Here is a 27,527-nt window from a genome sequence, read left to right as displayed (position 1 = left end):
TGCCCGCCTTTAATTTGGATGGTGTAGAACGAGGACCTTGAGACCGTCAATAATGGGCTGAAGATTGAAAGAAATATAGTGATGGGACTTGGGTGCGCTGCGTTCGTAGTGGTGACTGTTCGTGGTCGCTGTTTGGACGATATCGCAATGTCTCGTTGTACAATTAAAATATCAATGATTCTTTTGATCCGAGACTATATTATACCCCGGGTGAACTAAGATAACGCCTCTCACGACAAGACTACAATGTCAAGAAGAATGGATATTTCATCATTGCTCTGCGACGACAACAACAACGACGACGACGATGACAACGACGACCAGCTCGGTCCAAGTTCACCTGTTATACTAGCACCACATCTTCGTGGCAAACACGCACAGAGCATGCATATTCAACCACGCGACATTTCTCCAACTCTTCCCCCAATGCCACCAAGAACTATCGATGCTCTATTACACCATCCTACTACTAGACCTAATTCTTCTTCTTCAGTAAACGCTCTACTCAATCCTCGTCCAGAACACCGAGTTCGTTCATCTTCTACATCTTCTCCTCTAGTGCGTATCTTTGAACTTGTTGTGTCTCTAACTCTTATCCTATACAGGCTGCACCATATCCACCTTCATACATGTCTCATCCACGCACGGGCCTTGACGCACTAGTCCATGCTGCATCTGAAGAACGTAGGCGCATTAGTGCAGGTTCCTCTGCCAGCGAATCAAGTAGCCCAGTTAACATTGTCCACCCTCCTTCCCGCGCTTATCCATACGCATACAAAGATGACTCACCTCGTCCACACAAGAGAATCCGCGACTCACGCTCTCCATCACCACACCACCCAACTCTCTCTTCCATCCGTTCAGCCCCAAGCCCAACTGCTAGCGCTCTCAGCTCTAGTCTCACAGGCCCCGGAATGCCCCATCTAGCATCTCCCCTGAATATACCCTTGTCAGGTCCCGGAATAACGCCCCCGCATTATCAGCCTGCACCCGTACATCGATCTCCAATTCTGCCACCCCCCGCCCGACATTCCCCTGTCGTCCCTACACGAATGTCCCCTATCGTATACGCTGCAATGCGTTCTGACGTCCCCCGTCTAGCCAGAGCAGTATGGGATGAAGAAGAGGTCGATGATGTGAGAAGGCGTGACGATGTCCGTACAGTCCTCAGGCATGATGAGCCACGGATAAGGGAAGAGTATCGCCAGCATGATCCTGTACTAGATCACCGCGAGGACCGCCACAGGCAAGAACTCGAGATCCGCCAACGACAAGAACACGACCTCCGCCAGCGTCCGGAAAACGAGATCCGTCAGCGCCACCCTACAGAACTCGCCATGCTTAGACAGCGTGAAGAGATCCTTCGACAACAAGAACTTGAGCGCTGGCAAGGAGAGGATATTCTCCGCGCACAAGAAGAAGCTGGTGCAAAGAAAGTAGAAGAGATGCGCGGCCGACGAGAATCATCGCATCACTCTCCTCGCGATGAACCCCAGCGCCAGAAACGGGAGAGATCCTTACATCTCCAGTCATCCTCACATCGTCCCAAACGTGATTCTTCCATGCACCGCACCCGTGATCCCCTCCACCCAGACGACATGAACCCTCAATACCTCGAACAGCTGATGAGACAACGTGACCAGGAATTGTTGCGCCAGCAAGAGGCGAGGAGACAGGAGATTGAGCGTGAGTTGCAGCGCCAAGAGCTAGAGCGCTGGCAGGGCGAGGAGATCCTTCGACAACAAGAAGAGGCTGCTGCTCGACAGGCAGAGTTGCGCCAGGAACAGCGCCGTCGGGAAGAGATAGTGAAACTCGAGAGGGAGGCGGAGGCAAGGAGACGCGAAGAAGAAGAAACCCGGCTGAAGGCTGAACGCATTCGTGCAGAAGCCGAGCAGCGCCAGCAGGAAGAACTCATTCGCAAGCGGCAGGAAGAGGAAATTGAGAAGCGACGCCGTCAAGAAAAGCTCGAGAAACGGAGAGCGGAAGAAGAACTTGAGCACAGACGACAGGAAGAAGAGGCTGAGCGTCGACGACAAGAAGAGGAGGTTGAACGCCGAAGACAGGAAGAAGAAGCCGAATGCCGACGTCGGGAGGAAGATCGACGTCGTGCTGCAGAAGCAGAGCGTCAGCGTGCCGAGACTGAGCTACGCCAACGCGCAGAAGCAGAGCGTGCTGAACTTGAGCACCGTCAACGGGTCGAACGCGAACGGCGCCGCCTCGAAGAAGAGCGGAAACGCCAAGAAGATATCGAGCGCATGCAGCGCGAGGTCATGCTCTACCAGCAGCGAGAGGAGGCGGTGCTCAAGCAGCGAGAAGAGGCACGCAAACTTCTGGAGGAAGATCGCGCGCGCAAACTGCGTGAACAGGCTGAGAGGAAAGAGCGGGAGGACCTCGAGCGCAAACGTCTCGAGGAGCTCGAACGGCAGGCGCAGCGAGAGGAAACTGAACGCAGGCAGAAAGAGGAGACCGAGCGCCAGCGTGCAGAGCTCGAACGCAAACAATTGGAGGAAGCTGAACGCCACCAGCGAGAAGCAGCCGAGCGATTGCGGCTGGACGAAGAGGCTGAACGTAAGCAACGGGAGGACCTCGAACGCAAGCACCGGGAGGAGCTTGAACTCCAACAACTCGCAGAGGAGCAGCGCCAACGGGAAGAGCAGCTACAACGAGAGGAACAGCGTCAACGGGAAGAACTCCAGTGGAAACAACGCGAGGAAGCCCTACGACGACAACAAGAAGAGCTTGCGCTTCAACAACAGCAAGAACTCGAACGGCGACAGCAGCTTGAGCAGATGCAACTGGACGAGCTCCAACAAGATGAGGACGTGGACATGGTTCCAGACAATGCTGAAGGCGAGGTCCACAATGACGAGCATCCCCACGATTCGCGGCAATCACCATCTCATGACGTCCCAACCCTACCTGCCTCTACATCCGGTTCCCCGGCTATCGAACGATCTCCCCCGGCAAGCGATGACAGCGCGGAGCGCAACTTGCCTCCAATGTATCGTGGCAAGGCAAAGGTACATTCTCCATCGCTCCCGCCTCCCTCACCAAGTAAGGTAGAGGAGCAGGAGATGCGCGTGCCTTCTCCCGTCCACGCCACTGCCCCCACTCCCGTGGAAGGTTCTGTATCTCCACCATCCCCTATACATCCATCTTCCACTCGCGTGTCTCCTGCTCGACCATCCCCCGCTTCCCAGTCTCCCCCACACAAGCCCGACCCCTCTTCTATGGATGTAGACGAGGAGCTCTTGAGTCTCATTGAAGATCGCCCATCATCACATCACAAAGCCTCACGTCCAAAACCCAAACCGTCGCCTTCTCCGTCACGCCCGTCACCTCCAGATGACGAGGTCATGCCTCCTCCCGCTGTCCCTGCAAAAAAGAAGGAGCCAGCAAAGGCCGGGAAGAAGAAAGGCGTGACAGCTCCCAAGGTGATGTTTTGTTTTGTTTTGCGGTTATCAGACAATTTATTGATTCGTGTCATAGCCCGCCCCGAAACCGAAACCACCACCGAAACCACGTACAAAACCTCCTCCAAAGACAAAAGCCAAGGATCCAACACCGAAAGATGTTCTCAAAAACAGTCTCTTTGCGAAGCATGCTGCCGCCTCACGGTCACGCTCTGCGTCTGTGATGCCTGTGGACGCAAAGGAAGAACCTGAAGACGAGGACAGTGACAGGGAGGACGATAAGCTGTACTGCGTGTGCAAAACACGATACGACGAAGATCGAGTCATGATCGCATGCGATCGGTGAGTATTCCTCATTTCTATCTTTCAAGAGTGGAGCTGATAGAGATGTGGTGTAGATGTGACGAGTGGTATCATACGCAGTGCGTCAGCATGCCCGATCTAGAGGTTGATCTTGTGGATCAATTTATCTGTCCGCCATGCATGCAAAGTGCGTCATCAGTGTCATGCAGGGATTCAACTTGTTTATTTCTTTGTTACAGGTAATGCTCACTTGCACCTTCAGACGACGTATAAGCGCCGCTGCTTTTTCGGGTTGAAGCATACAGACCCATTGTCGCCGAATGCATGCCACAAACCCTTCTCGAGGCGCTTTCTCCAAATACTGCTCCGACGAATGTGGCATCAAGTACATGCAGATGCGTATTTCGCAGTGGGAGCGCAGCGGTGGCAAACGTGACCTGCTTTGGGAAAGCGTCAAGAACGCGGAAAAGCGCGAGGGCGTCGTCGTGTGCGCGGACGTGACGATGGAGATCGACAGAAAGCCCTCCCCTGCGCCTGTATCCACACAGAAGCGCAAGGCGAACCGTGAAATTGCATGCCTGAATACGCGCCTCGAGAATGTGGTGAGGGAGCGCGAGACGATGAAGCATGAGATGGATATGGTATTGTGGAGGGAGAAGCTTGTGAAACTTGCGTCTGAGCGTGCGGACAGGGAGGATGAGTGCGGGTGGGATCAAAGGCTTTGTTTCGGTGAGGAGGAGTGGGATGATTTTGGTGCGGAGGTTTTGGAGAGCTATGAGGAGAAGGCGAAGGAGGAAGCGACGGACGATGCCATGCAGGTGGATGGTGTTACGACGAGTCATGGAGAGTGGTGGTGTACAGGGAAGAAAAAGTGTGAGCGGCATTCAGGGTGAGCATTGATGTTATGCATTTTGACTTCGCGGATCTGACTGTGACTCAGGTGGCAAAAATTACGCGCTGCCGAGGTTGCTTTCGATAAAGAAACGAAGGAAACAATCCTCTCGACCCTCACCACTCGTGAACGCGAAATAAGGAAAGGAATCGAAGATATATTATATCCACCGTCAACGAATGCCTCTCAGGCGCCGCCCAAGCCCTCGCTTGCAGATTCGCCACTTAATGGCTCTAGCAAGCCTCGGATTAACGGGGAGGCTGCGGAAAAGGGGAAAAAGAAGAAATCGTAATTCACGCTGCACTGTATTTCTATGACATTTTTTTGTTTGCTGTCAGTTTTTGACGTGCTCCTTTCGCTTTCTTGCAGTCCCTGACGATGTTTTCGTATTTTCTTGTAGCCCTGGCCTTTACTGAGTGATATCACATATATGCTAGACGGACTCAATAAACCAATACGCCCATAGGCGCTATGCATGAGGAATGAATAAACAGTACGATAGTCCATCAGTAGCCATCGCCCTCGCCACCCTCCTTGCAGAACCCTTTCTGCTCATATAAGACCTTTGATTTGAAATCTTCGCGCGCCTTCTTATGTGCGATATCCCTCTTATGATATGGGTCAAGGACGGAATAATCCACCTGTTGTAGTGGCACATCATCCTCCTGATCGAGATCCTGTGAGAGACATCAACGTGGATGCATCCGCTGCACGCGCTGAAATACGTACAATTTCGCCAAGCAACACAACGTTCTCTCCGCGTATGAGAAAGAGGCCGTGCCAGTGTTCTGCAAATGCTTTACCGTGGTATATTCGCTCGACTGTATCTTCGAGGACGAGGTTAGCTGAAAAACGAGCGGGTTTAAACGGATAGGGATGTCAGTAGACTATCCATCGCATGCTAACGAAAACGAACTCACCGAATTGATCATAAGACCGTAGTACACCGTGTAATTTTCGCCCGTCTCTGAGGACGACCAACATCTTTCCTGGGACGGGCGAAAGAGTGCATAATATTATCAACGGGGGGGTAAAGTGATTATGGAGGCTTCAGGTCGAATGGTGCCGTGCAGTTGACTGTGTAGACGTACTGTCCACGCAATCTACCAGTGATCCCGACGTCGTGAATGGGATTAGAGAATCCATAATGGAGGTAGCTAGAATGCTGCTCCCAGGCAGCGAATAAGTACGACAAGATGTAAGGAGAGACGAAAGGGACGAAACTAAGATTTGAAGTTACTTGATATCCTTGTTGTTGTTTCGGGGTGATGAGGTTCTGTTTATGAGCAGAATACAAGCTGATATGGCCGAGTCGTTAAGGCGAGTGATTTGAATACACATCATCACTTGGGCATTGCCCGCGTAGGTTCAAATCCTGCTGTCAGCGAATTTTTTCGATCTCGGTCGAGTTTCATTTTGCTCCGCTTGATCTTGTCGGCTATTAGTATCATGATCAACTTCTACTCAGCCCCACATTTTGTCAAGTATACCCGCTAGAGCATGATTGAGACGATCTACATCGCTAGACATGGTCAGTGCATTTCTTAATCATTATACCTTGTATTCACCGAGCCTAGGATTCAGATTGAACTGGATCGACACGAACTGGTAAGTGGATGAAGACGGTGACATCGCTATAATTTAATACGCTGCATACAGGACGAGTCCTACGGGTCTTCCGAGAGATCCTCCCTTGGCCGCTTTTGGGGAGGTAACATCGGACCGTTTGCAGGGAACGATCAATTCATGCATAATTCTTAGGTTCAAGCGCAGGAGCTGGGATCATACTTCCTAGCCCTTCCTGAAGAGAAGCGCCCCACCCTCATATTATCTTCCCCTTACTGTGAGCACCTCATAGTTAAAAAGTACTGCTAATACCGCCACCTTAGATCGGTGTCTGCAAACTTCCAAGCCGACATCCCAAGTTCTTGAAGTGCCTATCTATGTCGAACATGGTGGGCAAATTCGAGCAGCGATCATATTCATGAGATTATAGCCAGTGATGACAGGATTGTCTGAATGGTACTCCCCTGTCGCTCCTGGCACTGGCTTGCATCCTAGACCGTCGTCCGCTGCAGTCCTGAAAACCTATTTCTCAGAGATTGACCCCTCGTGGTCGTCGATCTGGTATCCTTCACGAAGAGGCGAGGACGTCGAAGCTTTGCATGAGCGCGCCAACGGCTTATTAGATCTGCTCATTATGGAGATAGAAAGGCGTTTCAGTGGCAAGCACAAAAACATTCTACTAGTCAGTCATGCTGCGACTGTCATCGTGCTATGCCGAGGCTTGCTAGCGCAGCCAGACCTTCCTTTGAGGGTTGGCTGCTGCTCAATCTCCGAGTTTTCTCGTAAATCTAGTGCATCGGGTGAATTGGGAGCTTGGGAGGTCAAGGCTTTGGCCTCAGGCAGCCACCTAAAGGAAGGTGCATCCAGGGACTGGGGCCTGGAGGATATTCAGATTGCGGGTGGCAAGGTAAGTGTTCGAGCGAGTGGAAATCTGAGCGATGCCCTGACGAAGCGAATTAGGTCGTGTCAGACAAAGGTGTTCCCGGGACGGAAGAAGAAGAAGATAATTGTGGACCGCAGATACATCGCAGCAGTCTGTGAAATGATATGGTTCTCAGAGTAATATCATTCCGGATATACGATGGCGTTCCCTTTGACAAGTTAGACCAGATAGAAGAATAGGTAGCGTCACGCAGTCGCATGTTCGAAAGATGGCTAGATTGGTGTCATCAACAATGTATTTTGTTCTCCTGCGAAAGCTCCCTCCACGACTAGTATTAACGCGTCGTACTGGACATGGTCCAGCAGTGTGAAATTATGCCCGACAAATCCCGAGCTGTTGAACGACGCTACGACGATGTCGGGCTCGATGTATTGCCGAAGTACTCCCATTGACCAGGCAATGGCTTCTCTTCTAGAGGCTCCCAACTAAAGAATCAAAGTCAAAAAGCGCAAAAAGCCATGTAAAAGTTCAGGACGCACGCCCTCCATTCAAGCATATTTTCGGCCAACTTCAGCTCATCTTTAGCAATATCCAACGACTCCTCTATTTGCCCCTCATCCAGCTGCTTCTCTACGCTCGCAATGTCCCCATTTGCGCCCTGCACAATGGTGAGTTTGTGTTTGGTGAGTGCCTCGACGCCTTGTCTGTAGACGGAGGTCGGTGGTATTGAAGCAAGGACGCTGAGCGTCGAATTATATGTGTTTGAGAGTTCTGGGAGCGGGTTTTGGTGGACGGCAAGGCCAACAATGCCAGTCGTCTTCTTAGTGACTGATTGCAGCAACGGACGTGTGATTCTGAACATGACGGTTGCTGGTTAGCAAGAGTGTTGATGCTGAATTCGGAGTACAAATCGAGAAGTCATCAAAAGTTACAAAACTCCTCCAACACCGTCATGGCTTCATTAGCTCTACACCAAACGCGCTCCTTTATTTCTGCGGTCAGGTCGTCATGGACGCACTTGCCAATTGCTGCCTCCCTAGCTTCTAACTTGGAGCTACGGCAAAAACCATTCAGTTGGACTCTGCCAGGCTTGCAGTCTCTACTTGAATTGCTCCCTCCCATCGTCCTCGCAGTTCCAAAGAGTAAAATTTCTCACTCGCGAAAGTCCATGCGCAGTGCAAACAAGGGACTCAAAGACAAGCGGAGTATGCCCTCAAAATTTTATATCCATTTCCTCCCCCCGACTCACGAACTGTGCTAAAGATATCGTCAACTGTCCAGCGTGCGGAGAGCCTAAGCTCGCACACCATGCTTGCAGATCATGCTATTCTTCAATAATGGCGCGTTTTAGACTGGAGGCTAAGAGATTGGCAACAGAGACGACGAAACGTGTAAGCGGAGGAAGCTGGTCGACGAGAAAGGCGCCGTTCATGATTGAAGGCCCTAAAGACTTGTGATCTCCATTGTATGTCCCTTGTTCCCGACCTTCATGTCCCCATCTTCTAATCCACTCGAACTCGTTGGACAGAATTTACGCGTTCTATACACTAGGAGCTGTCCGGGTGCTCTGAGCGTTAGCTGGACTCCATGTCGTGGTCCCAACGCTAGTTGGGTAGATGATATTCACTGTACTTACTCGAGGACAAGCTCGTAATCATCATATTCAAGCTGTTCGCTTTCTGCTTCCCTTAACCAGAGTTCCACCGCGTGGATTATACTTTTGCGATCATCTTTGACGGCGTCGGTTCACGATCCCCAAAGAAATAACCGGTCACTACTTCGGGTGATGTACTGCAGCCCAAGACAAGAGCGAAGGCAAAGTTCAGCTCAGTTTTCTTGTCAATAGCAGAAGTCGGCCGAAGGGTGTCGAATCTGGCCCTGCAGTATTCAATCCCCCGGGCGGGCACATTATGCACATTTGCTCTACGCTTAAAGAGAATAACTTTGATGACTTACTGAAGCAGCATACACCCATTCCCCCCTCCTGCAATCGATAGTAAGCAACGTGTATCTTCCTTGACTAAATTCTCCAGCAATATACTACTTGACATAGCCGCTCTTGTTTGAAAGAGCATGGGCAGAGTTAATGGCGTTGTCATCAGCAAATGGCAGAACCATTACCACCGTCAGCGCCCGCTCCTGGAGCTGGCATCGACGTACTCTATCCAACCGAGTCCGAAACGTCAAGTTAGCGTGGCTGGAGGTTGACGTTGTGCACTCGAGCGAGCCGAGTTAATTATGACCACTACGTCATCCTGTATTGTTGCGCTTTTAGCATTTACTGCTCTCCGTTTGTTGTCTCCTTCTCGTACGGTGCGCGTCGTCATTGCAGATCCAGTGCCGCTGCTCCTCGTCGTGCGTGTCGCTGAATTCTACCGCGTTCGAAAAAGACGGAATATATTGGATGGATGCGCGAGTTTGATAGAGTAGGCAAATCCGATCTAAACTGCCTTTCGAACTGCAACTCACTCTACATGTCCCCGTAATATATTTCGACTCCAATACAACAGGTTTATGTTATCATACAACATGCGAGCTCTGGATGTACCGGGAATGTCTGTAAAATTGCGCTGTGCCTAAATTCTTCCTTCGGGTACTATGATTTGGAAAAGTCAAGGGCGCAAGGCGAATTCAGTGCACGATCGTCCACCCCTGGAATCATTCTTCATCCTCTTCCTCCGACGAGACGTGTTCAGAATGTGGCATATAATCGCTCTCGCTTCCGTTGCCTTCTTTGGGACCCTCTCCACCCCAGCCAATGTCGCCACCAACAGCTGTTTCCCGATTTTCTGTCTCTTGTGCTGGCTGTACAACCCCGTAGCAGCCACATGGACCTCGAACATTTTCATCCGTCCCTTCCCCTGCATTCAGTATCATTCGCCTCCCCTGCTCACGGACCATGGAGAAGGACTTGATTAAATACCGGACAAGATTCCACCTTCCTGAGTATTTGTGGAAGTCTTGATCATGCCCATGAAAATCAGGGCTCCATGCCTCGATTGATTCTAGGTTGGGTGCGATGGCTGAGATGAAAGCAGCGATCCTTGTCGGATGGCTAATTTTTGAAGCACCAAAGAACACTTGAGATAGTGCATCGTGTGTAAATCCTTGGTAAGGAACGTTGGGGGAAATGTCATGTTTGTCTATAGTAGACCAGTCTACGGCAATGCCAACCGAGACTAAACATGGGCAATGCTGCAACAGCGAGACGAAGGCATTTGGGGTGACATTATGAAGACTTAAGATTGTTTTGTTGAAGTAAAACTCTTCCAGGAGTGGCCAGGCCTTAGCCATCTGCAGAAGGCCAGCATCATCCAAATGCGCAAAAACGGCCACGTCGAGGTCGAGCTTGCGAAGATTGCGCATGGCATAGAGCGGCTGAAAGGCTGCAGCTCCGATTGCATCACCATCACCATCAAAAGACCAATCCTCAATGTTGATTTGCACCTGTTGTAGTGAGGTGTGCGCACATGCTTTGGATAGGCAGGAAATCGAAGCTGGCAGGGCCCGTGTGGTATTCACTTGGCAAGTGATAGTAATGGATAGTACTCGTAGAGCAATAGAGAGTGTCTCGAGGAAAGTGTCTAATAGCTCCAAAGTGTCGCACTCGATGTCCAGTTGTCGCAATGCGTGGAATGCAGGACGCTGCAGGAGCTTTCGCGTATCCGCAGATATGGGCAATAGAGGTAAGCGGAATTTTAGATATTGGAGTGAGGGCAAATTGGACAGGTGTAGTATGGCTGCCTCGGAAAGTTCTCCAGTGCTCACCGATGATAGATGAGACCAGTATTGCAACGTGGTCGACATGTCTCCTGATTCAATGTTGAGATCAACACTGAAATTCGAAACAGAAGGGCACAGCATTGGGATAGATGACAAAATGGACTGTTCGGATAGACCAAAGATGATATCTTTGGAGATATCGAGTTTTCGTCAATTTTGGGGTTATAAACAATCGGATGCATGGAAATGTCTCGCTGGCAGCCTCACTCCAAATGAGAGACGTCAAGTTTGGGAGCAACGGGAAGGGAGAAGGGAGGACAGCTGAGGGTACGCCATATTCCGGTACCAACCGGAATCACCCCATCGACTGATGTGTTGAGTGAATGGACACGATGATTGTATTTGCAAAAAATACACCAGTCATCGAAAGTCATGGCTCTTTGAATTTCCTGGTGAATCGAGTGATATTTGATAAGTTCTCGAGTTGTGATCCAGAGTTTGACTTACCAGTTTTCCTTCCACAGGTTTCCACAGGCTTTGTGGGAGACATCTGATAAGTGGTGCAAGCCCACACAGGCCTTGCCACAAAAGGTCCAGTGCAGGTCCAGTGAATGGCTTGCACGTCAAAGCAAGCGCCAGCAGCGTCTTATTTCTCGAGAGGTCCGTGTCGTCGACGAGCTGGAAGATTTTCCACTGAAGGTCAGATATGATCATACAGCGAGTAGAAGCAGGCGATGACGTAGGGACATTACTGCCCCTCCGAGTCTGTCCGCTGTGGGCTCCTTGATGTGAGTTGGTGTTGCGTTGATCATCAACACTTCCTACAAAAAACTCAACCTCCATACTATTGCAGCAGCACAAGGACGGATGAAGGGTTGACCGGTCAGGCCTAGGATACCGTCGAATGAGCCACTCCGAGTCAGCCACGAGGCGAGTCGCGCATTTCGGAATTTCAAGCAAAGTTCACCAGGACGGCAACTCGTATGATATAATCTTTAGTTTCATAGTGCGAGATAGCAAATGTCGGACCGAACAGATTTGCTATCATTGCCAGTCTCTAGACATCTCTGACCCTAGAAGTTAGAACCTGAAGTGAGTCCACTTGGATAAGCACTCGCAAACAGACGGATTTGGCAACACATATGTAAATTTCAAGATTTGGATGGTGTACCTTGGGTATACGCTGTCCAGCAGGTCTGCAATGCAAATCGAATCAAAGGTCGTTCTGCCAAGAGAACTCCATGATCTCTCTTCTTTCATCGAAGAAAAGCCCGAATCTTTGGCAGTTGCCACTGCTGAGCTGCAAGCCATAGCTCTCCGTGCAACCAAATTCATATTCGACCTTGGTGAGCAGACCCAATTCAATATCCGTAGTATGTACACGGACCGTGCTGAGTAGTTTATAGCTTTGCAGTCGGAACCCACTTCTCTGCCTCATATCGAGGAACTTTTGTCTTCACTCAGACAGTCTCAAGCTCCCCAGACGAGATCACAAACTCGTGCTAATGCCAAACGGAAGAGGAGCCCAAGTCCTGCCCTGGAACCCCCGAAGAAGATCACGATAAAAGATACGCCACTACCCTCACTTTTCATCGAGGGTATGAATGAAGATCAAATTTGGCAGCAGCTGGATCTTAGAGCTGCACCTCTTTGCAATAATCTTCAGCTGTTAGAGGGAGAGACTGAAGACGACATAGAGTTGCCAGACGGGATGCACGATGATCCGGAAGATGAGGAAGGTGACGAGGGGTCAGAAGCAAGTGAGGATTCTGAGGGATTCGGATGGTTCGGATGAAGACACCGGTGGGGCAGAAGAAATGACTGACCTTCGCGAGGAAGTGTCTGAAGACGAGGAGGACGAATTAGATCCTCATCCGTCCCTTTTTGACGTCGTCAAGGCCAAACCCTCTTTAAAACGTACAGCCGCAAAGTCACGGAATTCGGACCTTGACGACAATTTCTTCAGTCTTGACGCATTCAACCGTGAAACGGAAGAGGCCGAAACAGCTGCTGTTTCCCGTGGCCGACTAGGACGAAATTCTGACGAAGATGAGTCCGATGACGAAGGTGACAGTATTGATCTCTTCAGGCCAGTAGATGATGTCCAGGACCTTGATGAGGATGCTTCGGAAGACGGCGCAGGTATGCAGTGTCGTATTTTTATTTTCACGCGTATCTCACATGACACACAGAGCCGTTCTATAGAGATTTCTTCGATGGTGTCAAAGGCTCCAGCTCGAAAGCTATCACGAATGCATCTTCTTCGAAGTCGAAAGTACGATTCAGTGAGCAGGTCCGAGTGAAAAGTATCAAGGCAAAAGGCAAGGGCCTGCCAGTGTCTGGCTTGATGGAGGACCTCGATCCTGATGACGAGAGTGGACTTCAGATGTACTACGAAGATCCAGACGAGTTCATGATGGAAGCCGAGGTCGAAGAGTCATCACCGGATGAGTATGAAGATGAAGATGAAGACGAAGATGAGCAAGGTCGCGCCTACCATTGAAAGACTGAAGGATGACTTATTCGCGGAGGAAGATGAACCAGATTCCAGTAAGGCCGATCACATTCATGCTTCATGTTGAGGTATCTTTCACAACCTGGTTACAGATATGACCACTTATGAAAAACGTATGGCAGCACTGCAAGCACAGATCAAGGAGCTGGAGGCAGAGAATGTCGCTAAGAAGGACTGGGTGTTAATGGGGGAAGCTACCTCGAAATCGCGGCCTCAAGATTCTTTGCTGCAAGAAGATCTAGAGTTTGAACGAACGATGAAAGCGGTACCCGTTATCACTGAAGCTGTCGTCCAGGGACTCGAAGAGCGAATAAAAGCTCGCATAGTGGACGGCAGATTCGACGATGTCACGCGGATCCGCCCTGTCGACGATAAGCCTTTTCTCCCGTCGCGATTCTTTGAACTCCAGGATACCAAGTCGTCTCATTCGCTTGCTCAGATCTACGAGGACGATTACGTCGCTGCCCAGAATGGTGGTACGGGAGGCGACGACAGAGATGGTCGGCTCAAGAAGGAGCATGACGAAATCACAAACTTATGGGATAGTATATGCAGCAAGCTGGATGCACTTTGCAACGCGCATTACACTCCAAGAGCGGTACGTGTCTTCACTTCTATCATCATGTGGACATGACGCTAAAATACCGACAGCCGAAAGCCAGTATATCGACAATCTCCAACGTTTCCGCGGCTACTTTGGAATCGGCGCTTCCTACCAGCAAATCCATGACTTCTATGCTTGCTCCAGAGGAGATTTTCAAAACTGCGTCTTCTGATCCTCGCGCTCGTAGTGAGCTTACACCCGCGGAAAAGCGGACACTACGTGCGAAAGAAAGAAAGGCGAGGAGGAAGACGCGGGATGCTCTCGACAAGAGCGTTGATAAGTATGCCAAAATGAAAGGCGTAAAAAAACAAAAGGACGCTGCTCTGAAGAACGTGGTTAAGTCAGGTAAAGGTGTCACGGTGGTTGGCAAAAAGACCAGGGATGTTTTGAAGAGCAAAAGCGTCAAGGGGAAGAGTTAGCACATCAGTTTACTGTTGGTTACGGTATGTAGTCGTTTGGCACCACCCCCCAGCTTCCTCCATCGTCCGCGCATTCTGCATACCTGCATACTTTAGGAAATGACATTCTTTGAGCGCAAGGAGAAAATTCATTACTGGGATGTAGTCGTTCATACCTATGAACTTCAACATGTCCACACTGTCTATTCGGATATGCAATACGAAATCAAGAAGCCACTCCATGGGCGGGGTTGTACAGTCAAGCTATAATACAGAAAAGGGATGTAATCTAGAAGAAATGTTCAGACAGGAAAGCTGGGAAAGGGACGTCCGACATGCAGTACATCTAAATTTGAGAACGATCGAGTAAAAATCCGGTGCCAGGTCCGTCTCAGGGTCTTTTGAGCGATGCGAGATTTGAGAACGCTGCGAGAGAAAACCGACGAGTAGGAACTTTTGGGACAATGGACTCTGAAGGTCCCCTCGCAGGGGGTGCCGTAAGAGGTATCTCAACATGCCCCTCAGCGCTCCGGGAGGCACGTTCTCTAACCAAGACATAATGCGGAGAGAGCATAGGCATCGACCTCCTGCGCTGCTCAGGGCTATGCAATGGGGTCGGCGCAGCGGGGCGTGTGCCGTATGGCGGCGGATGTGCGGAAATGACCACGATGCTCCCGTCGTCACTTCCTGTATGAGTGTTTAGCCCAAAGATAGCGTCAGCTTCGATGGCGGCCTGCCATTTACTTCTTTTGGCGCGCGTTACGAAGCGTCTAAAGCGCCCGCCAAATTTCTTGGCCTTCTGCAAGAATGTTTTTGACTTTGTTACGCGCGGATTCACCGCTCTCCGGTTTATGCCAGGAGGCTGGCCGGCGCGTTCGGTGTGCTCCACGCTTGAACCAGTGTCGTCTGCAGAAGGGGTCTGTGGCATGGTCTCCCGTCCCCTCATTTGGACTGTGACGTCTTCACGCCATCGCTCAAAACTGTCGATGCTAGAAGGAAAGGCTGCAGTGGAGGTCGGTGACAATGCCAGGCATGCTGCAGTTGGTGAATAGACTGAAGATATACAATGGAGAGAAGAAGGTGCAGAGGGAGACGAGATCGGGGTACTGGCGAAGGATGAAGACATGTTCGGTAAGAATGCCGCGGGAAAATTAGAAGCGGGGGATGTGATACTCAAAGTGAGTGGGCTGCTTTGGGCGCTTAGGGAAGGAAGTGCGCCGAAGAGAGTATTACGGAATATGTGGTCTGTCTCTGTGTTTCCACCGAAGTCAGTGAGCCAGCTAGATCCAGCAGACAACCATAGATTTGTATCTGGTAGCTTTGGTGGGTCCGTCATCAGCGTCATGCTCGCTCGTGGTTCAACTATGGGTATGGTAGCATTGTCGCAATTATCATGTGCTTGAGGGGTGACAGGCATTGTTGCGAAATGGCTATGTGTTGGAGAAGCCATAGCGTTTGGATTAGACGAGAAGTTGCTGGAAGATGGGGTAGCGTCAAGACCAGGAGTAGACGGTACACTGCAGCTTGCATGTTCATGAGAAAACTCTGGCATGAATTTCTTCCCGATGTACGAGGTAATCGGGGCTGGGAGGTCAAGCGAGTCCGTGCTGAACGGGCAATACGCCGATGGTGGCACCATAATGCTCAGGGGACGGTCACCCGCTGCACTCGCGGTAGGCATTTCAGGGGTGTTCTGCCTGGGCGAGGCAGTGTTCTCTTGCCCAACGTTTCGTGAGGTTGTCCGACCCTGCTCAGAACCTCAGTTGAACGGAGATTACCACCTAGTTTCAGTAAGTACGTACCGAGGCGGATGAATAAATTCCGGGAGGCAGCTTGACAAAAGGTCGAGCAAGTTCTGGCCAAGCACCTGGAATGAGTTTTGTAGGAGTAGATGGACTGGACATGAGAGCTGTGATTACAACGATAAATCTTACTTGAACCACATTCCACCCCAGAATTTTTTTTGAATTCCATTCAATTCAATTGCTGCCTAGGTCACTCCGAGGACTTAACAAAAAATCACCACACGTACGAGGAGATCAATCAACCCAAAAAGGAAATATATTATCGGCAGTCTACAAGTTACCTCTAACAGCTGCGTCCACGCTCTGAGCGAAGTACTCAATGTTCCTACCATTCAATCCTGCCATCGAGATACGTCCATCCATTGTCATATAAATGTGCGCCTTCTCCGCAAGAGTCTTGCATTGCTCCGTATTAAGACCGGTAAAGCTGCAAATGAAAACAAGTCTGTACAAGCACGACTGTTATTTGGTTATACACTAACCTGAACATGCCAATCTGGCTCTTTACGTGGCTCCATTCCCCAGGGGTCTGGAAGCTATTACTCAATAGCTGGTATAAGCGTTCACGCATGTTGATGATGCGGTCCGCCATGCCCTTCACTTCACCCTCCCATTCTTGGTAAAGTTCAGGATTCGACAGGATCGTGTTGGCAATGTGGGCACCATGCAGCGGAGGGTTCGAATACATCGGGCGCACAATGATCTTCAATTGACTGTCCACCCGCTTCTTCTCCTCCTCACTGGCGGTAGTAAGAGAGAAGGCACCGACACGCTCTCCATACAGACCCATGTTCTTCGCGAACGACTGCGAGAGTGCGATCTGGTGACCTTGCGAGACAAAGTACCGAACAGCAAATGCGTCACGATCAGTCGAGCCCGAAGCGAAGCCCTGGTAAGCCATGTCGAAGAAAGGGAAAAGCTTCTTCTCAGCAACGATGTCCGAAATATCTTTCCATTGTGCCTGAGTGGGATCAACACCAGTAGGGTTGTGTGCGCAAGCATGCAGCAACACAATAGCACCTTCTGGGGCATTCTAAAAATTGCGTCAACATGTATAGCACATTACATGAATCGAGTTGCCATACTTTCAGGTCCTCCTTCAAGCCCTCAAAGTCGAGACCGACAGTTTTCTTGTCAAAATACCTGTAATATTTAACCTCTAGTCCAGAATCCTTAAAGAGAGGTATGTGGTTGCCCCATGTGGGTGTCGGGACATAGATAGTTTTGGAGTGCGGGTAGTGTCTTGCTAGGAAAGTACCACCTATTCTCAGAGCACCAGTTCCAGAGATAGACTGGGTCACAGCAACCTGCGGAAGTCGCGGTGTCAGTGTCAAAACATAGGAACGCTTGCGGATTTTAAACACAGCTCACTTACCGCATTTTGGTTCAGCGGTACGCTGTCGACGCCATACGCTAGTTTAGCTGCGTTGCTAGTGAAACCAGCCAAACCGGTGATTGGGAGATACTCCTTGTCGAGTTTGGCAGCAGCAATATTCTCTTCAGCCTGCCAGACAAGATACAGTCAGTGTTGCATAGCAATAGCACTATTACCAACAGACCTTCTTGACCGCGTTCAAAACGTACGGCTTGCCGTTCTCATCTCTGTATGCACCGACACCAAGGTTGATTCTGCGAGGATCTTTGTCGGCTTTGAACGCCTCAGTAATGCCTGTGGATCCAAGTTAATCAATGCTGTCATTTTCGTGCAACACAGTCCGCACCGAGGATTGGGTCAGGAGGACCGGCTGGAACGGCTGACCAAGTCGAAAGAGGTGCAGCACTGCGCAAAACGGCAGGCGCACGACGAGCAGCATTAATGGCCAGCATTAGTCGTCTAAGGTTAGGTGGAAAGTATAAAGAGGGAATGAAGAAGAGGGATTTGAGCGGTTATTGTTAGAGGAACGACAGTAAACTTTTATGTGATGCTGTGAGCGGCGAGCTTTGCCGATTTCGGAGGTAGAGCGCCGATTAGGACGTAGGTTTGCGCTGAAACATGATGCTCAAGCACCGCATCATTTGGATACTCTACAGCACTAGTAGCACAGAGATCAATGCGCGTTGGTTGACAAGTAAGAGCCCACTGCTAGCTAAATTCCCGCATAGACATTTCGTTCATTCACATCTATGTGAACGTATCACACGGCAAACGGCCGGGGAATTAGTAATACTTTTAAACCTAACCCCATTCTAGGGTTACAATTGCATCTCAATAGCACCTTAGAAGAGGTCCTGAAATAGTCCTAGACAGGTTCAAATTGGAGCATCACAACAATTGCATACAGATCACGTAGGATGTTTGATAAGATCAAGAATGCTTTGGAGCACTTGACTCGACTCGACTCGATCATTCATCCATTCATCTTCCATCATGCCCGATATCGTTGATAAAGTAAAGGAAACGGTTAAACACGCCGTAGAAAACATAGTGCCTCACAAAGGCGAAGATGCGAGGTACTGTTATTAGTCGAGAGAATGAATGAACTGATCTTTCTGACTTCCGTTGGCAGAGAGGACTCGGCCCTACTGCCGTAAGGCAATAATGTTGACGCTGCGTAAAGATACTCATCGATCCTGGCAGGCCACCCAAAGACAGCTTGAATGGCCCAAATGAATCCGAGTATGTTAGTAATTTCGTTTTGACGCATATTCTTACCCATGTCCTGGACAAGACCCAGCGACAGGCCGTCAGCAGAAGGCGAGGGCGACCAGGAAGGTCAGACTAAAAGTGCTTTAAAGAAGAAAGCAAAGGAGGAGGAGAAAGCTCGAAAGAAAGCAGAGAAAGCCGCGAAGGTCAAGGAGGCTGAGCAGGCCAGGGCAGCAGCAGAAGAGCCCGTAAATTAGTTGCCGTGTATTCGTTTCACTCACTGATCGACGATCACAGGACTACGCAGCGGCGCACTATGGCAAACTGCCTCTGCATCAATCCCAGTCTCGCCCCAATCGCAAGCGGACTGACATTGCGACTCTCAGTGCAAAGAATGATTCCGAGCACGTTCTTATTCGTGCCCGGATTCAAACTTCACGTCTTCAGGGAAACAGAATGGTGTTCCTCAATCTTCGTCAACGGACCGACACAATTCAGGCCATGCTTGCCGTCAACGACAAGCAAGTCAGCAAACAGATGGTCAAATGGGCTGCTAGTCTCTCCGACGAGAGCATAGTCCTCATTCTTGGAACAGTAGTGAAGTCGCCGGAATCCATTAAAAGCTGCTCGATTGATGACGTTGAAATACATGTTAGCGAGGTATGCGCCTCGAGTTTTCCCTCCTTAACCCCCTTGACCTTACTATCCCTCCTTCTTTAGCTCTGGCTGGTTTCAGGCGTCGAAGGTCGATTGCCATTCTCTCTTGAGGATGCATCCAGATCAGAAACTGCCCCTGAGGTCGAGGGACAGTTCAACAGAGTTCTATTGGAGACCCGCTTGAACAACCGTATCATCGATCTTCGGGTTTGCTCGTTCATCTCTATTTCATGATTGCTTCCTCACTTGACCTGTAGACACAAACAAATCAAGCAATTTTCAAGCTTCAACACGCCATTGGAGATTTGTTCCGTGAATACCTCAACAATAACGGCTTCACCGAGATTCACAGCCCGAAATTGCAAGGAGCAGCTACCGAATCAGGGGCATCCGTCTTTAAGGTTGGATACTTCAAAGGTTCGCTACTTTTATTAACTTATTCGTATCGTTAACTCGCCCATTTTTCAGGCAATGCATTTCTCGCACAGTCCCCTCAACTGGCGAAGCAGATGGCTATCGCCGCCGACTTTGAGCGAGTCTATGAGATCGGACCCGTTTTTCGTGCTGAGGACTCGAATACCCACCGACATCTCACCGAGTTCATCGGTCTTGATCTGGAGATGACGATTGAAGAGCACTACCACGAGGTGAAAGAGGTCCTCGACGGAATGTTAAAGACTATCTTCAAGGGTCTCAAAGAGAGGTATGCAAAGGAGATCGCAGTGGTTGGCAAGCAGTTCGAGGCGGAGGAGTTCAAGTGGAGAGAGGAGACCTTGACTCTGACGTTTAGAGAGGCGGTGAACCTTCTCGTTGAGGATGGCGTTGACCGGGAGATTTTAGATGATATCAAGTGGGTAGTTTGAAATTTCATTTCAACAGTAAATTCACTGACATCGTGGGTTAGCACGGAGAACGAGAAGAGGCTTGGACGGATTGTAAAGGCCAAGTATGATACCGATTACTTCATCATCGACAAATTCCCTCTCGAGCTTCGTCCGTTTTATACCATGCCTGACCCTAATGACCCAGTGAGTGAATGCATCTACTGTATTGACCCAGTTCTCACCTTTACATCCAGACCCTCACCAACTCTTATGACTTCTTCATGCGTGGCGAGGAAATTCTTTCCGGGGCACAACGTATCCATGACCCTGAGTTCCTCTGCCAGCAAATGCGAGCAAAAGGTGTCGATCCAGAGAGTATGAGAGGCTATGTCGATGCATTCCGTATGGGATGCCCTCCGCATGGCGGAGGAGGCATCGGCCTCGAGCGGGTGCTCATGCTGTTCTTGAAGCTGAACAACGTTAGACGTGCCTCCCTCTTCCCAAGAGACCCCAAGCGTCTTGAGCCTTAGAGGGTTCACGGAATACACATCATGATACATAAATTGAAACGAATAAATGATGTCCCACATTTGTAACGTTACTTCGAAAGTCACCCTACCCCATATGCTGAGTGTTGTATCGAATTAAATTGTGAAGTGGAAGCGAGAAGCGTCCATGTAATACATGAAATATGTGGGTAGTAAATGTAGAGCACAGATGGACATTCGCAACGAATTTACAGAGCATTGCACAGGGCAAATGATACTGACATTTTCGCATTCAGATGAAATTCTGAAGTCGAAGGCCTTGGGACTCACCATCATAATCCAATCATAAACAACCTCGTATGTCACCGTCTGTCTCGTCGGCTCCGACGCCTCTCCGACCGGTCGCTGTTCCCCTGGCCAATTGCACTAGCAGGAATGCTACCCCCTTCCAAAGCTGCAGCAATCACATCGGCAGGTAAGTCAATATGAACGCCCTCCGCATACGTGAATGCATCCAGAGGTGAATACGCAGGGGGATCACGTCTCATAAACGTCGGAGATGCCGCTTCCAACGCATCATCCGATCCTTCTCTCAGTGTCGACGCAGAGCTAGTGAAAGCCTGCAGGTGAATGTCACGTTGATTGGGCGTGGGTGGATTTGGCGAACGGGGCGAATCGGGGGGCGGATGCACCTGAATGGTCAAGTCTGAACCTGCGTGTTGCATCGCGGCCAGGAAGTGAGTGAAAGATTCGCGCCGGAAGCGAGGGATACTAAAAAGGCTGCTCGCACCTGCGGCACCTTCGCTTTCCGGCGATTGTGAACGAGAGGAGGTAGGCGACTGGGAAGGAGTGTCTTCTCCACCCTCCTGCTCGCTGTCGCCTTCTGGCGTAGGATACAAAGGAAGGCTGTGGTCTGGTGGAGTGTGGAAGGGTAAATCCGTTGGAGACAAATACCCTTGGCCAGTTGAGGGGCCCGCACACTCAGGCTCTTCAACGATAGGTGTGATTGGTGGGGGAGGAGTACTAGGCTCCCCGGCATATGATGATATGGGAGCGCCTCTAAGTGGGGAAGAAACGGGAACAGATGACACCGATAGTGGATTGCTTGGTCTCCGGGAGCGGTGAGAGCGTCTGCGGGGCGTGGAAGAAGTGCTTGGCGGAGAAATAATTGGTGCGATAGGTCGTACGCCACCCCCAACGTCCAATAAAATGCTACCTCGTTCGCTCCCATATGCAGGTGGAGGAGCAAGAGTTCCCACGGTGGGTGCTAAACCCCACTTCTTCACGTTTGCCTCGATAAAGACGAAACCAGCTTGACCAAGGTTGACATGGACACTGCATGGGCCGTCTCCCCCGATCGTGGGAAATAGATTGTAACGACTGAGGCCGATGAAAGCATCTTCCATCTTACGACCGTTTCTGGTGAAAAACACGGTTCCTGTGCGAGGACGATAACCGATGCCTAGAACATCGCCTTCTTTGAGCACGGGTCCGAATGGCGATGCGGTGAAGGGATAATTGTAACACTTGTCACCGGTGGAATGGTAGGCGACAGAGAAAGGATTCTGACCAGGAAGTCGGAAAGGTGGGTACGGTTTGGTAGCCAGCCCAACGGCAACTGTAGTGGTTTCAGGGAGATCAAACATCTTGACCTCCCAATAGTAAACCTCGTTCAATTTGGGGAGGGGTAAATTCGACTGCACGCATGAGGCAGATGCAGGATCGGGAAGGAAGGTAATTTCCGTGCGAGCATGAACAAGAAGTGAATTGATAGTTTCGTAGTCGGGCTCGAAGGACCATGCGGAGACTCCCTTCTCCTGGATGGAGAGGAATTGGGATAGTGTGATATCTGTGGGCTCCGAGTTTGGAGCATATTGCAATTGGTACTCTGAACGAACCGCGTATGAGTGAAGGGTCAGAAAACTCGAGGAACGAACCCGACCTTTTGCTCTGAGATATGAGCGCCGAACAACTTCAGAAACACTCTCGAGCCAGCGAGACTCGATGCCTTCAAAGCCACCTTCTCCGTCTATAAGTTCCTCTCGACTCATATCGGTAGGACCATCGCTGTCTCGCAGGACGATACCACGTCGTCTACGAACGAATATGACACATACTAGGAAAAGCAAGAGAATGAAAAGAAACGTTGAAAGCACGATGAGCAAAGGCAATATGAACAGAAGGGCGTCGGGTGCAGGCTGATTGTAGACTTGGGGATCGGGCTGTATCAAGATATCTCCCGAGGTCTGTAAGCTACTCAGCGAGTAGTCAACATTGTGATTGACATCGACGACGGCCTGTGCGGCCATACTGGCCATGGACTGAAGGGATATTATATTATTAAGGGAGAGAGCAGAATTGAAGAGGGGGAATTGGAATATTGTTTTGAAGTTGCTTGAGCGTTGGAAGGTGAACTACGCTGCCAGACAGGAACGTAATCCAATGACTGTCCGTCGGTATAAGCCGAACATTCCCGAAAATGGGTCTATATTTGGGGGGTATACATTATTTTAATCACTCGTGGGAAATGCACCTCCTCCTAATTAGCATTTTACCCTTTGTTTTAGTAAAAGGAAGAGCTCGAAGGGAAAGCAGCTACAATGAACGCGACACTCTCCCCATCTGCCCCCTCTCCGAAGACGCCCAAAAGAAGGGGATCAACCCGTAGACGCGCCGTTTCTCAATTGCCCCCCGTACAAACTCAGGAAACTCACGACGCTGCCCTACATGCCATTCGTAACCTTCTCAAAGGAAGAACATCCTACGATGCATTTCCTGTCAGCTTCAGGCTGATAGTACTTGATACCAAACTGAATGTAAAGAAGGCTTTGCAATGTTTGCTCCTCAATGGTAATCCTTTCATCGCTCCGATTCAAATTTCCTCACAGTCATGACAGGTGTCGTCTCTGCTCCGTTGTGGAACAGCGAAAAATCAAAGTTCGCTGGGATGCTTACAGTCCTAGATATAATACATCTCATTCAATATTATTACGACACTGCAAATTACGAAGCTGCTGCTGCAGATGTGGAGACCTTTCGGCTAGAATCACTCCGAGGTACATATGCCGTGCCGTGCAGGATCACATCGGTCAACTGACGCCTTTATGCTCCAAAGATATCGAAAAGAGCCTCGGTGTAGCCACGCCTCCAATGCTAGCAGAACATCCAAATAGCACCCTCTACAAGGCTGCCAAAGTCTTAATTCAAACTCATGCCCGCCGATTACCTCTCCTTGATTATGACACAGAAACAGGTCACGAACTCATCGTTTCTGTCCTAACGCAGTACAGACTTCTCAAATTTATCTCTATAAATGTATCATAATACCCTCCCCTCACGAGATCTTCGCTCACATTACATTTGTAGTGCACGAGAGAAATCCATCAACTTCATCTCTCGCTCCGGAAACTCAACATCGGCACCTATGTCTCATCAACACCACCGCCTCCAAATCCGGAAGAAATTCATAATCCATACTGGCCGATCGCAACCGCAACGCTCGACACCCCTGTATTTGACGTTGTGCATATGTTCTCTGAGCGTGCCATATCTGCAGTCCCAATCATCGACCAGGACGGTGTCGTCATGAACCTGTACGAAACAGTGGATGTCATCGTGCGTCACATCCCATGATGTAAATGCCGAGTCTTATATCGCTTTTGCAGACTCTTGTGCGTCTAGGAGCATATCAATCTCTCGACCTTACGATATCGGAGGCCCTTAATCAACGTTCTCCAGACTTCCCGGGCGTTGTGATTTGTACGGCGGGGGACTCGCTTGGAACACTACTGCAGCTAATCAAGAAGCGTAGGGTCCACCGGCTTGTAGTCGTGGAAGGAGATGTAAGTCTTTCTTCGAACTTTTCCATACATTTCTCGTGCCAATCATGATTTGGCAGGAGGAAGAGAAGAAAGGCGGAAAGAAAGGACGCCTGCTTGGCATAATCACACTGAGCGATGTCCTTCGGTACGTTATCGGTGAGGTGGGCATCGGCGATGCAATCGAGTCAGTTGAGGAGATTGCGTCCATGTCCGCCGCCCCGGGCACACCGCCCTCTCCAGATATTATCTCATGATCATGGCTCACCGAGTCGGCGGAATGAGGGTGTTCGTCGCGGAGTTTCGTTATTTTATGTGCTTTCCGAGTCTCAGTTAGCTGGATCTGACTACGAGTTGTACGTTTTGCATTTTCTGTACCCATTAGATGTCATAGGATTATACGATAATGTTGCCGTACCTCTGTTGAATACGCGCGAGACTGCGCTGCGAACGAGTATCTATAAGTAACAGCGGGCCATGGGGTGTGTAAACTAGTGGCACACGACGGCCTCATTGCACAGAAGGCACTAATTATACCACAAACCACCATGACTGCCATCCAAGCCGTCTACGTACGCGGGCACGAGGAACGTTCTGATCCTAAGCCTCACATTGTCTACCGCATTGAAATTCAAGCCCATGTCCGCTCATGGCAAATGTGGAGACGCTACTCCGAGTTCGTGGAATTACACACAGAACTCACAAAGTCCACAGGCTCTTCACCCCCAGCGCCTCTACCACCCAAAAACGCCCTTGCCATCTTCCGCGGTCCGTTCAGAGACAGTACTAGCATGATTGAGGAGCGCCAGGCTGGTCTCGAGACATACCTGCGCGCCATCATTAGCGCAAAAGATGACAAATGGCGAGAATGCTATGCCTTACGCGACTTCCTGGGCGTGCCAGTCGGCCGCCTGGGCACCATGCCTGAAGGCAGCACCTCCAAGCAGTTCTCTTCTTCCTCCTGGCTCGACGAGCACCTCGGGCTGCAGGCGAAGATTCGCGACATCCGCGCAGACATAAACAAGCGGGATGCGCTCTCTGACCGGGGAGACGTCAGTGCATCGCATACTGCAAATGTTCAGGCGAAGAAGAAGCTCGCGGAAGCCCTTTCTCGGGTGCGCACGCTCACGCAGGGCCTGCAGGAACTCGGCATGGCAGCTATGGCGGAGGGAGAGCTGCAACGCCGTACAGACATGGTCGCACGCTTGCAGGACGACTGTGAGAAGCTGGGAAAGATGGTTACTGTCACCCGACAGCCCACCCGTCCTACGGCAGCCCCTTCCTCGCAGGGCTTCACGAATGTCACTATCGTTCCAGAATCGGATCGGGCTGCGCTGCTGAGCAGTAGTAAACCAATCACCCGAGTTTTTGGTGCTAAGAAACCTCAAGAGACGGAGATGACGAGACCCCTTGACGATCAGGGTCTCGTCCAGTTGCAGAAGACTCAAATGGAGCAGCAAGAAAGTCAGCTTGCTGCACTAACGCCCATACTGCAACGGCAGAGGCACCTCGGGGAGGCAATTAGTGCCGAGCTTGCCGTGCACAACGAGTTGCTGGATGAACTTAATAACGACGTTGATCGTGTCGGAGGTAAACTTATTAGCACGAAGAAGCAGCTCAACCGCCTGGGATGAGTGATTAGGACAGGTTGAGTTGGGAAGTATGAAAGGCTACACATATACCATACAGTTAACATCTAGAAGGCATTGAGGTAATGTGGATGATACTATGATAGTGCTCCATGTGAATATAATAGTTGTCTAGCTAGGTAGCTGTCGATGCCTCAGTCCTTCTTCTCCAAAAATTTGCCAACACCCTAGGAATGATTTGGTTAGCCACACGTTCGATGAGCGTAGAGATATCTCACCTCAAAACATGCGATCATGATCCCACAAGCTGGGGCAATCTTGGCTGTGCGAGGGAGAATGCCAGTAAACAAGGCAGCGACGCCTTCAGTACGAACTATATGCGCGCACAGTGGTATTGTAGCTGTAGTCCGTGACGACATGGTTCCAGTCATGAGGAGCGCTTGCCGTCGGGTTTTCAAAACATCGAAAGGTGACGTTAATAATGACGCGGTTGTCCCACTGATAGCACCGCAGGCAAAGGCGACGTAGGCCCCCTTCTTTCCTCGGCTCTCGAAAAATCTTTTCCAGGCCTCATAGCCCGCCCAATATATGCCACTAAAGGGTACATCACGCCACAAGGTGGGGCCGAGACCACGCCAAAGGAAGCCTATGCCTTGTTTCCGGACGAGTGCCCGCACAGAAGTGAGAACAGATGAAAGTGTATGTGGTTGGTCGGGGGATATTGGGGTAGATTGTAAGTTGGTTCGTATGAGCTCTAGTGGTGAGAGTAGGGAAGTAAGGGAAGCGCGAGCAGTAATACCAGCTACTAGGGGGACGAATGTTGGGGAGGGGATGAGTGGAGGGAATACGTTATGTAGGAGATGGTCATAAGTGAGCATGTATATCGTTGACGAGGGGACGCCGATGAGTCTATCACACCATCAGAACTGTGTCCACGAAATGAGTCAGGTCAGCTTACAAAGACGTTCCAGCACCTTTCCATAAACCTCTCATACCTTCTGCTCGCCATACATGGCGGACAGCATCCAAAAACCCATTCACGCGCTCGGTGCGGTATACGCCATGGTCGAAAATGCAGACGACCTCTTCTGCGGCTAGCGGGCGTGCATATGAGGACATATTTCGGACGCAAGGTATATGCGCTGGCTGACAGCATTTATTAGATGGTGGTGGGGAAAAGCGAGGCACCTTAGGTTGGGTCTGAAGACGGGTCTTCAAGACGTCAAAAGGAGTCACTGGATTGAAATATAAATATTAGTGAATTGGGAAATACTTATGACAGCGTACTTGTAAGTGCGGTCATCATCGACCCTGTCGCAGCAGCTGCGAGTTTAGCATGGAACGGATCCATTCTCCTCGTCGACGCTGGGGACGGAGAAGGAGTAGTGACGGAATATTATTATTCAGGCGTGTGCCACGGCCTGACTGCCGGGCCCCGGTGCGCCGGCGGAGTAATTATCAGATA

General features: G+C 50.2%; 15 protein-coding genes and 1 non-coding gene across 16 annotated transcripts; 8 read left to right on the top strand and 8 right to left on the bottom strand.

Moving 5' to 3' along the window:
• Positions 1 to 246: 246 nt before the first annotated feature.
• EDB91DRAFT_1242429 (uncharacterized protein) lies at positions 247 to 4,900 on the top strand (the record flags this gene model as incomplete). Its single annotated transcript, XM_041322180.1, has 7 exons — positions 247 to 558; positions 606 to 3,434; positions 3,490 to 3,755; positions 3,812 to 3,903; positions 3,956 to 4,101; positions 4,127 to 4,605; positions 4,657 to 4,900. 7 exons carry the CDS (start codon positions 247 to 249, stop codon positions 4,898 to 4,900), a joined length of 4,368 nt encoding a protein of 1,455 aa, XP_041183944.1.
• Positions 4,901 to 5,114: 214 nt separating this feature from the next.
• On the bottom strand, positions 5,115 to 5,754 carry EDB91DRAFT_1326132 (Sm-like ribonucleoprotein; the record flags this gene model as incomplete). The annotated part of the gene is made up of 4 exons (XM_041325220.1): positions 5,115 to 5,285; positions 5,338 to 5,453; positions 5,529 to 5,597; positions 5,700 to 5,754. The coding sequence occupies 4 exons, from the start codon at positions 5,752 to 5,754 to the stop codon at positions 5,115 to 5,117; spliced, it is 411 nt and encodes a 136-aa protein (XP_041183943.1).
• A 151-nt stretch (positions 5,755 to 5,905) lies between these two features.
• Positions 5,906 to 5,995, top strand: EDB91DRAFT_t18. The gene has a single exon. It is a non-coding gene; the product is annotated as a tRNA-Ser (tRNA).
• Positions 5,996 to 6,108: 113 nt separating this feature from the next.
• Positions 6,109 to 7,215, top strand: EDB91DRAFT_1042957 (histidine phosphatase superfamily; the record flags this gene model as incomplete). The annotated part of the gene is made up of 7 exons (XM_041313032.1): positions 6,109 to 6,139; positions 6,186 to 6,216; positions 6,268 to 6,319; positions 6,370 to 6,451; positions 6,498 to 6,563; positions 6,618 to 7,081; positions 7,135 to 7,215. The coding sequence occupies 7 exons, from the start codon at positions 6,109 to 6,111 to the stop codon at positions 7,213 to 7,215; spliced, it is 807 nt and encodes a 268-aa protein (XP_041183942.1).
• A 135-nt stretch (positions 7,216 to 7,350) lies between these two features.
• Positions 7,351 to 7,959, bottom strand: EDB91DRAFT_281253 (NADH2 dehydrogenase). The gene is made up of 2 exons (XM_041326702.1): positions 7,597 to 7,959; positions 7,351 to 7,542 (listed from the first exon to the last, which is right to left on the bottom strand). Exons 1-2 carry the CDS (start codon positions 7,917 to 7,919, stop codon positions 7,464 to 7,466), a joined length of 402 nt encoding a protein of 133 aa, XP_041183941.1. The 5' UTR covers positions 7,920 to 7,959; the 3' UTR covers positions 7,351 to 7,463.
• On the top strand, positions 7,559 to 8,728 carry EDB91DRAFT_281260 (uncharacterized protein). Its single transcript, XM_041326703.1, has 3 exons — positions 7,559 to 8,262; positions 8,321 to 8,522; positions 8,586 to 8,728. The coding sequence occupies exons 1-2, from the start codon at positions 7,947 to 7,949 to the stop codon at positions 8,512 to 8,514; spliced, it is 510 nt and encodes a 169-aa protein (XP_041183940.1). The 5' UTR covers positions 7,559 to 7,946; the 3' UTR covers positions 8,515 to 8,522; positions 8,586 to 8,728.
• Positions 8,729 to 9,463: 735 nt separating this feature from the next.
• EDB91DRAFT_1097888 (uncharacterized protein) lies at positions 9,464 to 11,173 on the bottom strand. The gene has a single exon (XM_041317086.1). It carries the CDS (start codon positions 10,919 to 10,921, stop codon positions 9,716 to 9,718), a length of 1,206 nt encoding a protein of 401 aa, XP_041183939.1. The 5' UTR covers positions 10,922 to 11,173; the 3' UTR covers positions 9,464 to 9,715.
• Positions 11,043 to 11,933, bottom strand: EDB91DRAFT_281169 (uncharacterized protein; the record flags this gene model as incomplete). The annotated part of the gene is made up of 3 exons (XM_041326701.1): positions 11,618 to 11,933; positions 11,288 to 11,562; positions 11,043 to 11,229 (listed from the first exon to the last, which is right to left on the bottom strand). The coding sequence occupies exons 2-3, from the start codon at positions 11,492 to 11,494 to the stop codon at positions 11,044 to 11,046; spliced, it is 393 nt and encodes a 130-aa protein (XP_041183938.1). The 5' UTR covers positions 11,495 to 11,562; positions 11,618 to 11,933.
• Positions 11,934 to 11,981: 48 nt separating this feature from the next.
• EDB91DRAFT_1277671 (Mpp10 protein) lies at positions 11,982 to 14,677 on the top strand (the record flags this gene model as incomplete). The annotated part of the gene is made up of 7 exons (XM_041324680.1): positions 11,982 to 12,126; positions 12,187 to 12,448; positions 12,516 to 12,922; positions 12,973 to 13,231; positions 13,263 to 13,330; positions 13,388 to 13,893; positions 13,947 to 14,677. 7 exons carry the CDS (start codon positions 11,982 to 11,984, stop codon positions 14,316 to 14,318), a joined length of 2,019 nt encoding a protein of 672 aa, XP_041183937.1. The 3' UTR covers positions 14,319 to 14,677.
• EDB91DRAFT_281137 (uncharacterized protein) lies at positions 14,678 to 16,281 on the bottom strand. Its single transcript, XM_041326700.1, has 2 exons — positions 16,100 to 16,281; positions 14,678 to 16,044 (listed from the first exon to the last, which is right to left on the bottom strand). The coding sequence occupies exons 1-2, from the start codon at positions 16,199 to 16,201 to the stop codon at positions 14,689 to 14,691; spliced, it is 1,458 nt and encodes a 485-aa protein (XP_041183936.1). The 5' UTR covers positions 16,202 to 16,281; the 3' UTR covers positions 14,678 to 14,688.
• Positions 16,282 to 16,332: 51 nt separating this feature from the next.
• EDB91DRAFT_1097865 (pyridoxal phosphate-dependent transferase) lies at positions 16,333 to 18,075 on the bottom strand. The gene is made up of 6 exons (XM_041317085.1): positions 17,824 to 18,075; positions 17,662 to 17,771; positions 17,478 to 17,606; positions 17,188 to 17,409; positions 16,585 to 17,135; positions 16,333 to 16,529 (listed from the first exon to the last, which is right to left on the bottom strand). The coding sequence occupies exons 1-6, from the start codon at positions 17,927 to 17,929 to the stop codon at positions 16,373 to 16,375; spliced, it is 1,275 nt and encodes a 424-aa protein (XP_041183935.1). The 5' UTR covers positions 17,930 to 18,075; the 3' UTR covers positions 16,333 to 16,372.
• Positions 18,076 to 18,337: 262 nt separating this feature from the next.
• EDB91DRAFT_1097861 (aspartyl-tRNA synthetase) lies at positions 18,338 to 20,775 on the top strand. The gene is made up of 10 exons (XM_041317084.1): positions 18,338 to 18,553; positions 18,610 to 18,630; positions 18,681 to 18,719; positions 18,772 to 18,934; positions 18,984 to 19,346; positions 19,407 to 19,550; positions 19,601 to 19,760; positions 19,812 to 20,193; positions 20,248 to 20,371; positions 20,422 to 20,775. Exons 1-10 carry the CDS (start codon positions 18,471 to 18,473, stop codon positions 20,695 to 20,697), a joined length of 1,755 nt encoding a protein of 584 aa, XP_041183934.1. The 5' UTR covers positions 18,338 to 18,470; the 3' UTR covers positions 20,698 to 20,775.
• On the bottom strand, positions 20,776 to 23,107 carry EDB91DRAFT_1214677 (endosome protein). The gene is made up of 3 exons (XM_041320803.1): positions 22,598 to 23,107; positions 20,986 to 22,543; positions 20,776 to 20,932 (listed from the first exon to the last, which is right to left on the bottom strand). The coding sequence occupies exons 1-2, from the start codon at positions 22,971 to 22,973 to the stop codon at positions 21,018 to 21,020; spliced, it is 1,902 nt and encodes a 633-aa protein (XP_041183933.1). The 5' UTR covers positions 22,974 to 23,107; the 3' UTR covers positions 20,776 to 20,932; positions 20,986 to 21,017.
• Positions 23,108 to 23,196: 89 nt separating this feature from the next.
• On the top strand, positions 23,197 to 24,901 carry EDB91DRAFT_1097856 (uncharacterized protein). Its single transcript, XM_041317083.1, has 6 exons — positions 23,197 to 23,505; positions 23,553 to 23,711; positions 23,771 to 23,970; positions 24,022 to 24,270; positions 24,321 to 24,497; positions 24,554 to 24,901. Exons 1-6 carry the CDS (start codon positions 23,256 to 23,258, stop codon positions 24,728 to 24,730), a joined length of 1,212 nt encoding a protein of 403 aa, XP_041183932.1. The 5' UTR covers positions 23,197 to 23,255; the 3' UTR covers positions 24,731 to 24,901.
• A 51-nt stretch (positions 24,902 to 24,952) lies between these two features.
• On the top strand, positions 24,953 to 26,205 carry EDB91DRAFT_280926 (PX domain-containing protein). Its single transcript, XM_041326699.1, has one exon. It carries the CDS (start codon positions 25,022 to 25,024, stop codon positions 26,105 to 26,107), a length of 1,086 nt encoding a protein of 361 aa, XP_041183931.1. The 5' UTR covers positions 24,953 to 25,021; the 3' UTR covers positions 26,108 to 26,205.
• Positions 26,182 to 27,449, bottom strand: EDB91DRAFT_280910 (mitochondrial carrier domain-containing protein). Its single transcript, XM_041326698.1, has 4 exons — positions 27,350 to 27,449; positions 27,021 to 27,297; positions 26,341 to 26,971; positions 26,182 to 26,289 (listed from the first exon to the last, which is right to left on the bottom strand). The coding sequence occupies exons 1-4, from the start codon at positions 27,411 to 27,413 to the stop codon at positions 26,257 to 26,259; spliced, it is 1,005 nt and encodes a 334-aa protein (XP_041183930.1). The 5' UTR covers positions 27,414 to 27,449; the 3' UTR covers positions 26,182 to 26,256.
• Between the last annotated feature and the right edge of the window lie 78 nt (positions 27,450 to 27,527).

The sequence above is a fragment of the Suillus paluster genome (genome assembly GCF_016628075.1).
Source record: "Suillus paluster strain FC165 chromosome Unknown EDB91scaffold_2, whole genome shotgun sequence".
NCBI lineage: Eukaryota > Fungi > Basidiomycota > Agaricomycetes > Boletales > Suillaceae > Suillus > Suillus paluster.
Note: the sequence above shows the minus strand (reverse complement) of the source record. Positions and strands in the feature narration are given on the sequence as shown.

Coding starts and splice junctions, on each gene's coding strand:
- EDB91DRAFT_1097856 (XM_041317083.1), top strand. CDS start 23,256: ATGAACGCGACACTCTCCCCATCTGCCCCCTCTCCGAAGACGCCCAAA. Junction 23,712..23,770: donor TCGGCTAGAATCACTCCGAG/GTACATATGCCG, acceptor TATGCTCCAAAG/ATATCGAAAAGAGCCTCGGT. Junction 23,971..24,021: donor TCAAATTTATCTCTATAAAT/GTATCATAATAC, acceptor TTACATTTGTAG/TGCACGAGAGAAATCCATCA.
- EDB91DRAFT_281260 (XM_041326703.1), top strand. CDS start 7,947: ATGCTGAATTCGGAGTACAAATCGAGAAGTCATCAAAAGTTACAAAAC. Junction 8,263..8,320: donor GGGACTCAAAGACAAGCGGA/GTATGCCCTCAA, acceptor ACTGTGCTAAAG/ATATCGTCAACTGTCCAGCG.
- EDB91DRAFT_281137 (XM_041326700.1), bottom strand. CDS start 16,201: ATGTCCAGTCCATCTACTCCTACAAAACTCATTCCAGGTGCTTGGCCA. Junction 16,045..16,099: donor GAATTTATTCATCCGCCTCG/GTACGTACTTAC, acceptor GGTTCTGAGCAG/GGTCGGACAACCTCACGAAA.
- EDB91DRAFT_281253 (XM_041326702.1), bottom strand. CDS start 7,919: ATGTTCAGAATCACACGTCCGTTGCTGCAATCAGTCACTAAGAAGACG. Junction 7,543..7,596: donor AATATGCTTGAATGGAGGGC/GTGCGTCCTGAA, acceptor TTGATTCTTTAG/TTGGGAGCCTCTAGAAGAGA.
- EDB91DRAFT_1097888 (XM_041317086.1), bottom strand. CDS start 10,921: ATGCTGTGCCCTTCTGTTTCGAATTTCAGTGTTGATCTCAACATTGAA.
- EDB91DRAFT_1214677 (XM_041320803.1), bottom strand. CDS start 22,973: ATGGCCAGTATGGCCGCACAGGCCGTCGTCGATGTCAATCACAATGTT. Junction 22,544..22,597: donor CTCATATCTCAGAGCAAAAG/GTCGGGTTCGTT, acceptor CGGTTCGTTCAG/AGTACCAATTGCAATATGCT.
- EDB91DRAFT_280910 (XM_041326698.1), bottom strand. CDS start 27,413: ATGGATCCGTTCCATGCTAAACTCGCAGCTGCTGCGACAGGGTCGATG. Junction 26,972..27,020: donor AAAGGTGCTGGAACGTCTTT/GTAAGCTGACCT, acceptor ATGGTGTGATAG/ACTCATCGGCGTCCCCTCGT. Junction 26,290..26,340: donor TCATGATCGCATGTTTTGAG/GTGAGATATCTC, acceptor AATCATTCCTAG/GGTGTTGGCAAATTTTTGGA.
- EDB91DRAFT_1097861 (XM_041317084.1), top strand. CDS start 18,471: ATGCCCGATATCGTTGATAAAGTAAAGGAAACGGTTAAACACGCCGTA. Junction 18,935..18,983: donor GGGCAGCAGCAGAAGAGCCC/GTAAATTAGTTG, acceptor CGACGATCACAG/GACTACGCAGCGGCGCACTA. Junction 20,194..20,247: donor GAGATTTTAGATGATATCAA/GTGGGTAGTTTG, acceptor ATCGTGGGTTAG/CACGGAGAACGAGAAGAGGC.
- EDB91DRAFT_280926 (XM_041326699.1), top strand. CDS start 25,022: ATGACTGCCATCCAAGCCGTCTACGTACGCGGGCACGAGGAACGTTCT.
- EDB91DRAFT_1097865 (XM_041317085.1), bottom strand. CDS start 17,929: ATGCTGGCCATTAATGCTGCTCGTCGTGCGCCTGCCGTTTTGCGCAGT. Junction 17,772..17,823: donor TCCTCCTGACCCAATCCTCG/GTGCGGACTGTG, acceptor TTGGATCCACAG/GCATTACTGAGGCGTTCAAA. Junction 17,410..17,477: donor TACCGCTGAACCAAAATGCG/GTAAGTGAGCTG, acceptor CGACTTCCGCAG/GTTGCTGTGACCCAGTCTAT.